This window comes from Lissotriton helveticus, chromosome 6 (genome assembly GCF_964261635.1).
Source record: "Lissotriton helveticus chromosome 6, aLisHel1.1, whole genome shotgun sequence".
Classification (NCBI taxonomy): domain Eukaryota; kingdom Metazoa; phylum Chordata; class Amphibia; order Caudata; family Salamandridae; genus Lissotriton; species Lissotriton helveticus.
The window spans coordinates 1,924,440,715-1,924,455,740 of NC_136067.1; the positions used below are offsets into that span (position 1 = coordinate 1,924,440,715).

A 15,026-nucleotide genomic window follows, 5' to 3' on the forward strand; every position below is an offset into this window, starting at 1 on the left:
GAGGTGCATTTCTTAATGGAATACATAGCATCAATGTAGAAATGTGGGCAAAGTTTATCAGAATGAGCTCCTCTTCTGCAAAAAAAGCCATAGCATAAACCACTGTGCCACTGTGACCCAATTTCAACATATGACTATCAAGGACCCAACCGATGCTTCTCAACGAGTCAGTCTCTATGCACTCCTATGAGACAGGTTTGCTTTTTAATGCGTAGCACCACTAATTCTCATCTGGATCAAAGCCCTGACTCCTCCCAAGAGAGGTTCAAAACTCATCTTTTATTGTAAATACTGATTATTTATTGTTGAGTGGTTCCAATGAATGACCTGTGATTCCATACCATTAAACACATGACCTTCTCCTGGATTATATGTGGCCCAGATTCTGTGACTTTACAGGACGACTGTCCGTGCCAAGGAGGAACTATTCCGGCAGTTCTTCTTTTAGGAATATGTAGTATAACTGGAGTAAAATATTTTGCAGAATGTTACATTATTTATTTTCTTTTAAATATTTTTATTTGCTTTTTTCCAACGTGCATAAACATAACAAGCATGTCACATGAATCCGTTCTCCATACCCTGCCCCCCATCCACCCTCCTCCCTCCACCCACCGTCCCCAAAGTCCCACCAGTAATCCTACACAATGATAATATAATGCCCCACCTGTCTCTATATTACACACATTAGTCAGGGAACTCCCCGCGTGTAACCGGGATGACAGAGTGACCTTCCCCCATCCTTTCACAGTCCCTCATCCAATCCATGATATAGTCTCCATTTCCCCCATACTCTAGTAAACTTCTTGGGACACCCTCTGGCCTTGTAGGTGACCCTCTCCGCTGCCAAGTGTGTTACATTATTTGAGCTGAATGCAAGCATGTGGCATCTCAGATTAGCAAAGTGCAATATATAGCATTGTTCAATTATTCAAAGTGCATCCTAAATTCTTGTGCAACAAACTTCATCTTAGAAATTAGTTCTTTCACGTATATTCTGATAAACTCCAGCAAAGCTTGCGTGAATAATTCACTAAGTGTGGTTTTATTTTCAACATGACTTTTGTTAGTGTGATCCATTATACAACTATATTGAGTGTATCGAGAAGGTTAAACAAATGCCTTGGCATTGACTCTGGAGCAATGTCCTTTGCAATTTCTTATGGTCTTAACTGAACAACTTATTCTACATTGCAATATGCCATTGTCCAGTTTAGCAAAAGTGAAATATCCGTACTCTAAGAGAAACAGAAAAAGTTTTTTCCAGAAAGAAAATTCTATATTTTATTTTTCGAAAACACTTTTAGTGGGAATTAACTACTTTAATAGGATTTATTTTCAACTGTGGTGTCATTTTTATTGTATAGAGTTGAGCACTAAAACATTGTACGTTTAGTTTTATGTTTTTTATCCTTTGTCTCCGGCAGCTCTGAAATTGTTAAACATTAATTTGGGTATTTTAATATACCATTGATTGTGAGAAAATACTAATCACGATAGTTATAGATGGTTCCATGTGCAGTCTTGCAAAAAAAGCCTCAAATTAAAAATAATACCATAGAGTGGAATGGTTTCCACATTTGAAAATGTGGGTGTGTGAATAAGAAACACAGTAGCTCAAACATCAAGCAGATATGAAAAGAAATCAAGTTGAGTCACTAAATGCAGGATTACATTCCTATGAAATACTATTGATTTTAGGGGTGCAAATTTAAGGACACACTGTAGTTGCGGAGTGAAATGATTGCCACTCAAATCGGATCTGCCTTCACCTTTAAATCAAAAGGGTAGAGGGGTGTGATTAAGATGGCACATGCATAGGACATGTTTCTCCACTCCTACGCTGACCTACTGCTGCTAGAAGACTGTACTGCTGAGCCTGGAACACAAAGGAGTCGTCCAAGAGACCAGTACACCGGTGAGAGGCTGCTGGTACAGGGAGGGTCCAGTTCACTGCTCAGCGAAACCCCACAAATTCTTCTCCGGCTGCGACCAGAAGCTGAGCCATCCAAGATGGCGCAGGCCTGCGACTGGAGGAGACTGAAGCTGCGTCATCACCTGAATACGACTTCTTATGGTCAACTGCAGGGTGGGCACATAGTGTAGGCAGACTTTCAGCCCCACCACATAACAGAGAGTTGCTTTCAGTTGGCTATGGTAGGCTCCTAAGCCAAGCAGAACTCACTGGTCAGGGCAAGTCAGATACACACCAGGGATAACCTGTGCTCACCCTTTGGTAGCTTGGCGCATAGCAGGTAGTCTTAGTCTAAGAGGCAATGTGTAAATTGTTTGTGCAACACACACAGTAAATCTTTGTCACGCTACTAAAACTCTACACATAAGGAAAATAGTAGATTTTTATATCAAATCAATAAGACCAATGCGATAAAAATCCAATAAATCACAAAATATTCATCTCAAATGAATCAGTTTAAAAGCCACAGTGATAAAATCAATTGGGCTCATTTTATGTGTTGGACTGTAATGCTTAAGTCTACACGGAACAACAGAGGCTAAAATCAATTGGCTCCCTTTATGTGATATTCGGTAATGTTTAAACCCAGATAGAACAGCAATGAACTTGTCCCCAATTATAGTCATTGTAAGGCTTGTTATATGGGGACTCCGGGGTCCGTAGGGACCTGAAAGCAGTTGTGAGACAGCTGCGAGGACCGTTCTGCCAGGGGTTACAGTACAGATTGAGGGCAGGCCATACGTGTGGGCAGGGTGCTGGAGGGCGAGTCTTCTGAGCGCCCCCTCCTTGCTGTCCTATGGCAAAGACACCCGTTCATGCAGGAGGCAGGAGTGCCAGCCTTCTGAGCACCCACCTCCCTCGCCATAAGTGAAGAGACGGTCAAGCAGGTGCAGGCAGCGCATGCCTGTTGAGAACCCGCTCCTTGTTGTGATCTCCAACCAAATGCACACGCTGATTCGCGGAGCCGGAGGGCAAGTCGGTTGAGTTCCTCTCTGTGAACAAATGCACACGCTGATGTAGGGAGCATGTGCGCAGGTTGGTTGAGCGCCCGCTCCTCACTGTAGTATAAGGAATGAACACGCCGATGCATCTTCCCAAAGGAGATGATGTCTTTGATTTGCCTGAGACCTCATAGAAGAGCAGGGGGCAAGCCAACACGCCCTTGGAGTCACCCTGGTTGGTTCTTTTGGATGGGCAGATGTCAGCCGGCAGTAGGGCAGCTGAGCAAAGCAGTACAATAGTTCCTAGCAGCAGTCAATCCCAGCAGAGTGGCAATCCTTCCAGCCCGTCAGCCTGTACTCCAGCAAAGTTTCTTTCTGGTCCAGTAGTCCCCCAAGGCCCCCTCTAAATTCCGTCCTGTCTGTCATACTGCACTGGGAGGTTTGATCAATATCTTTAGCGGGGCCAGGACGCTGTCCCTTAAAATGCAGGTGGCAATTCCAACCTCCCTTATCCTGCCCAGCCAGGCCCCTCAGAGCCAGAGGTTTGCAGTTTCCCTTGAGTGCCCTTTGTTTATGGCTGTCTCCCGGGAATGCACAAATGTAGCTGTCCCCCCAGCACCCAGATGTGGATTGAAGAAAGACTGACAGGCACACAGAGAGCCATGAGCATAGAAATGCCCACTTCCCCAAAGTAGTCCCAAGTGGCACGTGACTTCCGCACCAATCTGTCACACTGCAGAATAAAGGAAATTGTCCTTTACAATAAACCACTCAATACTATTTTTTACCAATTTTAGTCTAAAGTACACCACTATTTGTCCATGAGCTTCTTTATCAATGCTTCACGTTGAAAAATCACTGCGGAGACAGCGTAGTACTACCATGATTCTTTATTCCGTAATTTCAGGTGAATATGAAGTGCCCATCCAGACCTTCTATAGCATCAGGTCCAAATGAATAGTTCATCACAGTAAGCTCGTATAAGTCCACCCAATGCATTTCGAGCACTGTGGCTCTTCGTCAGGGGTCACTAAGACAAAGCAAGAGAAACAGCTCAGCCCACTGCTAAATGTACAATCTGTGTAAATTAGATCCATTCAAAAACATTACAATTATATAGCACAAAGAACTTGAACGTCCACACCCATAAACCCCCAACACTGCAGTGTCTCCCAACCTCTTACACTCTAAATGTTGCTAACAACCACTCTCAAACACAATACTCTACGTGCATCATACTAAAATAAGAAGAAACCCTCCTGCTACACCCATTCTCCTAGTACCCACTCCATACCTATCGACAACTCCCGTTGTGTGAAAAGTGCTCCCCTCAAGGTTCCTATAGATGCCAAGTATCTCAGTCTCCCCTAAGAAAAGTTCTTTACCTTAAAGAGCTACAAACAGCAGCTTCATCTCTTCGTACTTCACAACAGCGTCTACACAAGAGTGTGAGATCAACTGGCTTTTTAACCGTTGTTCCTAGATGCACAACCACATGTCCCTAATTAATCAATCAAGTTCAAAAACTCTACCCCCGTGACCCATCCCAGCTACGAATCATGAAAAAATTTGTACAAAGCCAACATACCACAAGGCAGCGCGCCGTGTTCAACAAAAATGAACATGACCCATGTATCCAATATCTCACACCCTGCACAAGCAAAAACAAACAAATAAAACCCCTTAGTGTTTAAATTACCCTTCCATCCCAACATAACATGTCAAATCCACTCTCACCTCGGAGAGAATTTGTCATTACCAATCCATTGATTCTAAACACCATGTGTCTACAGCTGAAAGGAATGTCAATGAATCCCCCATGTTACCTTATGAGAGGAGCAAGCCCCACAGTACCGATGATGAAATAAAGTGGTAGTCCCTACCATGGAATTTACACAATTGGATCTCCGTTCTATCTTTCACCTACAAATCACCCTACCCTTGGGGACTATCGTGGGGGTGCCTTGGCTGTCGTTCAAGAGAGAAGCACAGGCCTTGGCAAGAATATTTAAATGTCAAGTGAAATGACCGTGATTTGTGCATTAAGGTCCTGCATTGGAAGGCCTGAGACCGGTTTGAAAGTATCCTTATGTGGGTGGCACAATCCAAATCCGTTCTGCACGCCCACCAGTAGCATTTGAAGTACAAGCCCTAAGTATATTACACCACTGTACAAGGGACTTGCAGGTAATTCAAAATAAGCTAACAAGGTATAGACCAAGTACTAGCATGTTAAGGAAGAGCACACATGCTTTAGCACTGAATGGCAGTGGTAAAGCACTTGGAGTCCTAAGGCCAACAAAAATATGCAGCAAAAAAAGGGGGTCAAAAGGCAATAAGTTATGGAAAGACCACCCTAAGGATGACAGGTCTAACATGTGCCCTAGCCGAGTCACTGCGCAATCGCCCTGCTTGGTCGCTTGGCTGACAAAGCAAATGGAAACCGCTTTCCTTCCCCCTCCAGGGGCTAGGAAGGAAACCCCTGCTTCCGAGACCCTGCACAGCCCGGTACGGATGGTTCAGTCAGTAGTGAGACCAGACCGCTTGCCGGGCCCCACTGCTTTGGATTGACTTACCAACAAAGACGGTCCCAAGAATTATTACTTGCACCCACAAGGAGCATCCGGAACATGGTGTTTGAGGTTTGGAGGCTTTGGATTCTAAGGACCAGCATCAGGGGTACACCTGCAGTTTGAGCCCCAAATGGAGTAAGAAGGAGCCCCTGCTAAAAGGCATACTAACACTCTCGGTGGGGGCCCTGGACGAGGAAGCCCACCAATCTAAGCAATCTGTGCCCACAGCGGAGGGGAACGAAGAGAAAGCCCCACTAACAAGGTCATTTATGGTGGCGGTCTTTGCTTCCCTACACAAGGATATCCAGCGGTGAAAGAAACTTGCACAGGACCTCCGGGAGGTTAGGGGAGATCTGGCAGAGGTGGCCCCCACACCACCAAACTACTAGTTGCATACAACGCTCACGCCATATGTCATCCACACTACTACTCAAGCATACACCAGAGTTTTAGCCCTATTATACCCTCTCCCATGATGACTTGAAGATAATTACCCTCCGCATGTAAGGGCTTAACAGCCCAGTCAAATGAATGGCAGCCCTGCATTCTATAGAACATAATAGAGTGGATGTTTGTCTACTACAAGTGATACACTTGGCTCCATGTGACTGGCACAGTCTGAAATCACGACAACCCCCGTACAAGTATTTCTCCTCCAAACCTACAGAGAATGGTGGGCCAGCCATATTATTCTCCCGCTCCTTCAAGGGGACGATTGGGTGCAAACTGCGAGAGCAACTGTTAGCATATCATGTCTAAGTAGGAGGCCTGGCCTTAACCATTGCCTCCATATATGCTCCTAATGATAATCCGGAGCAATTCTTAAAGCAATCCCTAACGGACATACTGGAATCCCCAGACCGGACAGTCTTGATAGGGTTAGACCTCAACCTGGTGATGAGTAATGGCCTCAATAGGTCAAGGATGCGCTTTGGCCAATCTGGATCACTCCCAAGCGAGGGGACTGGCTGGCTTCAGGAGTTTGGACTAAGCGAATTGTGGCAGGTGGCCCGTCCACATAACAGGGACTATACTTTTTACACCCATGTCCACAAAACATGTGCTTATATTGACTACTTTCTGGGCAAACGCAGATCACATAATTGGAAATTGAACCTAGCCCCCTTGATCCTTACACTCAGGTGGACCGAACATGCCGAGCTAACCCCACCCCTGATGGGTGCAGGAAAGCTTGCTTCATCGCGCTGACACAGTCCACAAAATCACACAGACAATTACTGACTTCCTGGCAGTTAACAATACTGGTAGCACTTCCATAGCCACCTTATGGGAGTTGCTGGATACAGTAATCTGGGGTGAGTTCATTGCCATCTCCACAGCTGAAAATGAGATGTGCAAGGAAAAGATGGGTGGAGGTTACGTGAGTTTGAAACTATCCATAAAAAGGTAGGGGCCCTGAGGATCTGTTGGCAGCTGGAAACTGTGAGGGTGCAGCTATGTAGTGTAGACTCAGACAGGGCAGAATATGCTCTGTTCTACTTACAACACTCCTAAGTAGGAGGAGCCAGGCTGGGAGGGTGAACACTCTCCGTCGGCCGGATGGCATTGAAGTTATAGATAATATTGCAATGGCGTCCACCTTTAGGGATTTCTATACGCCCCTGTTCAAGGCGCAGGACCTACAGCTGACAGACTTGTGGGCTTACCTGCAGGTCGTTCTCACACCCCAGCTGATACCCCAACAGGCCGCCTCGTTTGTCCAGCCCATTCTCATAAATTAAGTCATTCGGCCATTGCACAGCAGAAACTTCTTAAAACCCCGGAGCTTCTTTTTAAATCAAACATTCTGCCAGGCACCAGCCCCTATCCTCACCAGATGTTTTAACTTGCTGGCAGATACAAGCACTCTCCCACGCTTGAGGCCTCCATCTAAGTAAATTCCAAACCTGGGAAAGACATAGGGCTCTGTGGCTTGCATCGGCCCATTTCACTTATAGACGTGGATGCAGAACTTTTTACCAGCACTTTGGCAGCACGGCTATCACCTCTCATGCCAGGTCTGTTGGATCCTGATCAATCCAGGTTTTATCCCGCACCGTCGGCATGGAGATAACACAAAGTGAATCCTCCATCTGGTGAATAAAGCCAAACATTCTTGGTGGGAAGTAATACTTTTAGCCATAGACGCTGAAAAAGCGGTTGATCTAGTACATTGGCCATATCTAGATGCTGACCCATTTTAGCGTTGGGAACAGATTTCGTGCCTGAATTCTTAGCAATTATGGCAAGCCTTGAGCAGCAGTATTGGTTAATGGAGTGCTTTCGATCCCTTTCCCAGTTGTAGTAGAAGGAATCTGGGCTGCCCGCTTTCACCCTCGTTATTTGCCTTTATAATGAATCCATAGCGGAGAGGGTTTGGGACGACCTGTGTATTACTTGAGTGCAATTCTGGGAGGAAAAGCACACCATCAGCCTCTATTTGGATGCCGGCCTTTCTGGATGAGCTGGCAAATTTTGGCAGGGCATCAGGCTTTCGCATCAGCCTTCAGTAATCGCGGGCCCTCAACCTCTCGGTCACATCTCCTGTACAGGAACAACTAGTCTCCCGATATGCATTAGCATGGGCAGACTCCTCAGGGTCGTACCTTGATGTGCAGGAGCTCACACCATATACAATACAGTTTCCATCAACTACCCATCCTTATCCCAGCAGGTCTGCACCTATCTCAGTGGAAGCACTACTGCCTCTCATGCCGAAAGAGGGTGGCAGCTCTGAAAATGACCATGCTACAGACGTGTTTTTTCCTGTTCCAGGTCCTTCGTCTGATGCCCGTAGTGGGCATGCTTTATTCCAGCTAGACCAAAATCAACCGCTTTTTCTGGGAGGGCTGCAGGCCATGTATGAATTGCGTGCAGATCCACTGCCCTGCCAGAGAAGGACGTCTGAGAGCCCCTAGCCTCCTGCACTATTACCAGGCAGCCCAACTTTGCTTCTAAGTGGAGTGGAGCATAAAGAGTGTGAAACACATTGGGGCTTTATGGACACAGCAATAGCAGGAGAACATCTGTAAACTACCCTCGTTATGAAAGAAGCAAAGGGCATGGGGGACGGAGGGGGCTGTATTCCTCACCTATTTGCAGTTCCTTCCTTGGGGTTTGGAACCAAGTCCCCACTCAGAAGAACTTGACCATGTTCCCCTCACTGTTGACATCTGTCTAGGGAAACTTGGACTTTACCCCGGGCTTTCACCCTACAGCTTGTGCTGCCTGGCATACGACTGGCTGCAGATCTATTGGTCACATGTTTGATTCTGAAGGGCTGATCGCCTTCGAACAACTACAAGCTGACGCTACTTACAGACACAAATCTATTTCCATTTAATGCACTTTCTGGCTTTAGGTCTTGTTGAGACATGTAACAGTATAGGAAATCCCGTATTGGAATCACAGAGGGCGGTGTGCGCATTGATACACGCCAAGACCTCGCAAAGTCACCAGGGTATTCATGAGGTGGAGTAACTACATGCCGAATGCTTCTTTGTCCGTTGTTCACTAAACTTGAAACAAAGACTTGTGCTTTTGCCGGATATACGTAAAATATATGTAGTGAATGTCATTTGCATGATACCCTTGACATCTCCCCCCATATCATTGGTGCCTCAGTGTCTCTCCATCTTCCATGTAGCTCCTCTGCTGACCAAACGTACTTCTGACACGCTTGATCATGATTAGTATGAATCTTCGGCTAACACAATTGACTGGCTTTCCCTGTGACTTTTCACTCCAATAGTTTGGGAAGCTGTTTTTTTCCCAGTTCTTTGCAGCGTGGCATTGAACATGGTCCCACCAGAGTCTTCCACAGGAATTCAAATTCCAACCATGGATTCAGTATGGTGTTAGGAAGAATCACATGACTTATCATAGTCCGTAACCGTGGTATTGTCTAAATTATAGGACAAGTCAGTCCACCTTGACCCTAAATAGAGCCATCCAGCAACTGCACAAGTACGACTACTACAGTGTTATTCCTGTCACACTGTTCAGCCAGTACAGTAAACTTTTCCATTAGTAGGTTCAAAAGCCATCCCTCTGATGTGCAGAGAAGCAAGATGGATTCAATAGGCCTTTGTGTCTGCTTCCCTGATAAACTTCCAGTCATCTTAACACCATTCTATTTAGGGAAGCTATTGTATACATCTTTTTAGCAGTGTCTTTAGGTATTAGTCTGCCTATCTTTTAGTCGGGCAAAAACTCTCAAGTGCTCAATATAAACTTACATTAAAATGGCCTTGTAACTACTCTGACTGCTAAGCCATGTTCTTTTTTTAACCCAACATCATATTACTTGTACAGTGTCCTACATACCCAGTGTGCTTCCCAATGCTTACTTTCTGGGGCATTGCTACGGGGAGAGGGCATCACTTTTCAGGAGAACATCTGAATTTTGTGTGGATGTTCAAAACTGCACTGTTGATCATGTCTCCAAGGAGCTTGTTAATATGGGTATTATGCATGAAATTGTTTATTCAAAAGAGTCTGCCAACACACCCTCAGTCTGTCAGTTCCAAGGCATTTATTCATGTCAATTATGTAAAGAAGATTTTGCACTGATATGCTGTTCCGTACTAGGTGTATGTTGATACCAGGTTTGGAGACCACCGTCCCATTAATGATCAATGAAATCATGAGAAGATGCACTTGACTTTTTAATAATGTTTTTCAGACTGCCTGACCGTATAAATGTAATTATTATGCTGGTGCTGCAGCTCACTTTTGTTTATATGAAGCACGGTTATGAGAACCGTCTTTCTGTTCTTAATGGGGGGAAAAACCTAATGACTGTGGTCATCTGACCAACGTATGTCCGAAATTCGAGGACAAATTTATTGGGGAACCAAAATATCAAGGTCTAAATATTGCTGGTCAAAATATTATGTAGGTAAGTGCATATCCCCATCTACATACCCTGAAGATATATAAACTCAACGTACATACATGCCTATTTAAGTATAATAAACCTATACCTACCTACATACCATTACTATCCCGCTATGTTCGGTCCTTAATATTTTGGCCCTCGATATTTTGTAGTCCATATTCTGGCAGAATGCCATAAAACGCGTGGACGTCTAGGACTTTAGTACGCTCCACACATACTGTTAAAGTTTGCCGCTGGCAGAAGATAGATAGATAGATAGTAGTAATACCGCATTGTATGGAAATGTCCTTGTCTCTCACTGTGTACTTGTAACAGTGCGGCTTCCTGTAGGTTTCATCTGTTTTTCTGATGTTTAACAGGAGGTAGCTGTGAAGGAGCAATTAACAGGAAAAGGAAAGCTAAACCGTAGGAGCCTCAGCTCTCCTAATGTACATCGGGTAAGTGTTCCCCGTACTGGCACTATATTTTTATGTACTCTTCTTGTTCAGTAGGTTTCGGGGTAATTTTTTTGCTAACTCCTTAAACTCCTTATGCAAGCCGACCTGTGCACGGTTTACGTTTGAGTTCTAGGATTTATTACTAGATCAATTGCACTCTGGTTGACAATACTTGTAAGACAGTGACTGTGCTGTCATTGTGAAAAGTAATTTATGTTGATTGAAAAGATTAAGCAAACTTTCAGTCTTCAACATTTTGAATCCTCTTTCCAATATTCTTAATACAGAGCAATGAATGTTTTTTAGTGTTTCAAAAGTTTAGACATGAAGAGTGATTGGGAATGTGGATGGTGTTGCTGTGCAGTCAAAGTCCAATTTTATCAGTCTTGTTACCGTGAGCAAATGCCGATATCAGTCTCCAGACTCCTTTCCACACGTTCTGGTTGCCTTCTCAGCCATATTGTGCAATATTGTGCTACAGTAACTAGAGCAATTTTGTATCAGTATTACTTACTATTCAGAAATCATGAAACAGACTTGTAGCATTAACTTGGGGCCAATATAACAGCTTGATGGTTTTATTTGATTGTATGCTCTTGAGGAATTGAGCTCCAATGTAGTCCTGGGAGATTGAAAAACCTAACTATTAATAATGCAGGGTGATTTTGCGGTATGGAGGAGATTACAATTTGTGGATGTCTATGAGATGGAGTGTATCATCAGAGTCTCACTTATGGAGTTCGGGCAGGCTTGGTATTTGCCTTTAAGTCTTGAACTCAGGTTTAGCAGAGTTGATATTAAGCAACCACAGGACTGTCCATTTCTGCATAACACTCAGGCATTCAGTGATACTAGAATGGAAGACAGGATTGTGACGTTTGTGAGGCAAGTAGAGAAAGTAGACAATAGATCAAGCAATTACCATTGGTGGAGAAATTATGATGGGCATAGAAGCTTACGTTTAAACCATGATTAAAAGTGGTTGCTGTATCTGATATGGGAGCATCCTGAACCTAGATGAAAGCGGGCAAACCGATTATTATTGGAGAGATGATTTTTGGAATGGTTACACACCAGCCGTATCAAAATTAGAGAAATACTGGCCGACAGATGGAGGCGTTCAATGAGCAGTGGTTTTGCATCACTGCAGTTTTAAAGCATTGTGCGTAATGACCACTGATTCAAGAATGATGCTTAAGGGAGGTTAGACTGGAGAGAATTCATGAGGTGACTGCAAGTTGCTGGATGAAATGTAAGTTGAACATACCTAATGGTGCCCAGGATGGACTGAGGAAAACAAAAAGAAGTGATGGCTTGAGTGCTTTAATTTCAGCCACTGGTAATTACTCTGGGCCTCAATCCAGTCCATCCTAGGTTCATGGATAAGTTTTGATGGTGTGATTATAGTGAAGAAGGCAAGATTGACATTAGTAGTAGAGTGAAGGTTGCGGTGTAGGAGGGAAAGGACAGCTATGATAAATGTGAAGAGCATAGTACAAATGTTAGAGAGTAGAAAGTAGTCACTGCAGAGTGATTTGATTGGGTGTGGTGATGGGGGAGGTAGACTGTATTTAGGGATTATGGTGAGACGTTAAGAATAAACATAGAGGGGGCGTGGCCAAGATGGCGAAGAAGTAAGAAGCTTTCTCGTGTCCCTCCGGCGCTGAGCCCAGCTACGCTTTGTAATAGCACCTGAGGCGGCCGGCTTTTCACCCGCTTAGGACTGCTGTGATCCCTGGCACTGAAAGGTCCGGCCCGGAGTCTCGGCTGTGGCCGTGGCAGACCAGAGGCGGACTTTGCGACGACGGCGGCCTGTGGCCCAGCAATCCCCGACCTCGTGTAGGAAGGAGCTCCGGACTTCCGGTCCGCGACCCGGGGTGCGAGACGCTAGCACTGCCGGAGACGCCACGGAGACAGGCGCTCAGCCCTTGACCCGCAGCGCTTCTCCCCCTCACCCCACCGAAGACGAAGCTTGGAGGGGAGCGACGCTAGGGAGGACCGGCTGGCCCGGGTGAGTGCGGCGCCCTCGCTGCTTCCTCCCCCCTCCCCCCCGGCCACGCTGCAACGGACTGAGCGGCGGCCCGGCCGCGACCTCCCCCCTCTGCACCCGCTCCTACGGGTGCCCTGCATTGGAGTGGGGGCATCGGTTATCGCCTACGAGCAGAAAGGGCCTAGTGGAGGGCCCCGGAGTACCCGCTACTGGTGATTCGTGCTCCCGAGTCCGAGGCACTTGGCGGGAGCGGACCCTGGGCTCAACTGGGGACAGACGGGATCGTGGTGGGCAGCTGCGGCATAGAGAGTGGCCCGGCCTGTGGGACTTGCGCTGCCCCCAGTGCCTTTGAGGAGCGGCTCTGCACGTAAGGTTGAGGAGCACAGCAGGCGGAGCGGGAAGTCCGTGGTGAGGGACCAGCGGCACTGGGGGCCCCGGCAGCGGCGCTATCTCTCACCGGCCCCGTCCCTGAAGAGTGTGGAAGGCTGGAACGCCTTCCTGAGAGCAGGCCTCCTGCGATTTGACTGCCTGGAAGGAGCCTTCGGGGGGGACCCGGTGCCCCCCTGTTTGTGCCACGCCTGGGCCTCTGATGTACTGAGAGGTCGTGGAGGAGCCCTCCGTTGGGGGCCCGGCTAGTGCACTCCGCGGCCTGAGTGGGGAGCAGAGAGGCCTGAGGCGACGGCTGGCCGTGGTGGGGCCGAACAGAGGCCGGGACCGGGAACTAGGGAGCCGTGCCCCTGGGACCCTAGCGGCATCATCGACGTCGCTACCCCCTGTGGCGGAGTGCTAGTGGCAGGCGCCTGGACTACAGACTGGGACCTGCTTTTTGCGGAGCCCCGACTGGGAGGAGGCCGTTACACGTCCTGATTCCCTGGAGCAGGTGCTGAGGCGCCCCTGTGAATACCGGAGGGGTGACGGCTACCCTCCCCGGAGGATTCGCGATGTCCTCCTCGCTGCGCAAGGGGAAGGCCGGAAAGGATGGCGCAGCAAAGTCTTCGCAGCAACCACGGTCCCCTGGACCAAGCGCCTCGCCCAGGAACTCGGGCGATGAGGCCCCTGCGACCAAAGCCTTTATGACGGAGCTCTTTGCCTCCATCAAGGAAGACATCTCTGAACTTCGCGCCCAACTTGCGTCGGACCTCCGGGAGGTGCGGAGGGACGTGAATGACCTCTGGGAGAGGGTGGCCACGCTGGAAGACCATGACCTGAACGGGGCAAACGACATCCATCAGCTGCAGCAGGACATAATTAGGCTCACGGAGCAGAACTTGGATCTTCAGGCCCATACGGAGGATCTGGAAAACCGTTCCCGCCGGAACAACATCCGCATTCGGGCGGTACCCTGGGACGGAGAAGCGGGTGATCTGCGGGGCTATGTCCAAGCTCTTTTCTTGCACGTTCTGGATGACGCTGCTGTTCAGGAAATCCAAATGGACAGAGTGCACAGGGTCGGTCTCCCTAGACGGGGAGGAGGGCCGCCTCCGGACATCCTGGCCTGTGTGCACGATTTCCAGCTGAAGGAGCGGATCTTACGGAAGGCGCGGACTCTCTCGCCCTTGCAATTCAGGGAGCATCCCCCGCAGCTGTACCAGGACTTAGCAGCGACGACCCTTCAGAAACGGAGGGAATTCCGCCCGGTGACCACCTTCCTCCGTGACCGCAACATCTCCTACTCGTGGGGTCATCCCTTCTGCATCATCTTCCGTTGGGAGAACAGACTTGCACAGATTCGATCTCTCGAGGCGGCTAAAGAACTGTTGGGACTGGACGATGAGACTCCTTCACAGGGGTCTGGCAGATCACAGCAACGACGGCGCAGACGTTCATCTTCGTGGCAGAGAGTAGGCCCGGCCTCTGATCATGGGCGGCCTGACCCTGCGGCTCGCCTGCAAGAAAGAGGGGATGCAGTGGCTTCGGTGGCCTCTGTGACTTTGGCATCATCCCAGCAAAGCTCTGGTGCTGCTTGATCCTTGAGCCGCCTGCGGGCTAGTGCCGGAGGGGCGCTTGCTACCAGGTACTGTGGGTTTCAGTGTACTTTTGGAGAAGACACCCCGGACCGTGGCCTGTGGGATCCTGCACTGGATTCCACGCCCCGGCCCGAGAGGACCACTTCGTACTGGTTCCCGATGGGACTGCTAAGTACCAATTCTCTGTTCTTGTTTGTTTGTGGGTTGGGACAGGGAGGGGTGGGTGAGACATGGCGGGGTACT

The 15,026-nt window shown here is 47.7% G+C and overlaps 1 protein-coding gene across 2 annotated transcripts in view; it reads left to right on the forward strand.

The window, feature by feature from the left end:
• KIF13B (kinesin family member 13B) overlaps positions 1-15,026 on the forward strand; it is a 701,202-nt gene that overhangs the window by 597,680 nt on the left and 88,496 nt on the right. For both annotated transcript variants that reach the window (XM_078649880.1, XM_078649879.1), the window contains one exon: positions 10,749-10,826. In XM_078649880.1, coding sequence (XP_078506006.1) covers positions 10,749-10,826 — 78 coding nt within the window. The remainder of the gene's footprint in view (positions 1-10,748; positions 10,827-15,026) is intronic.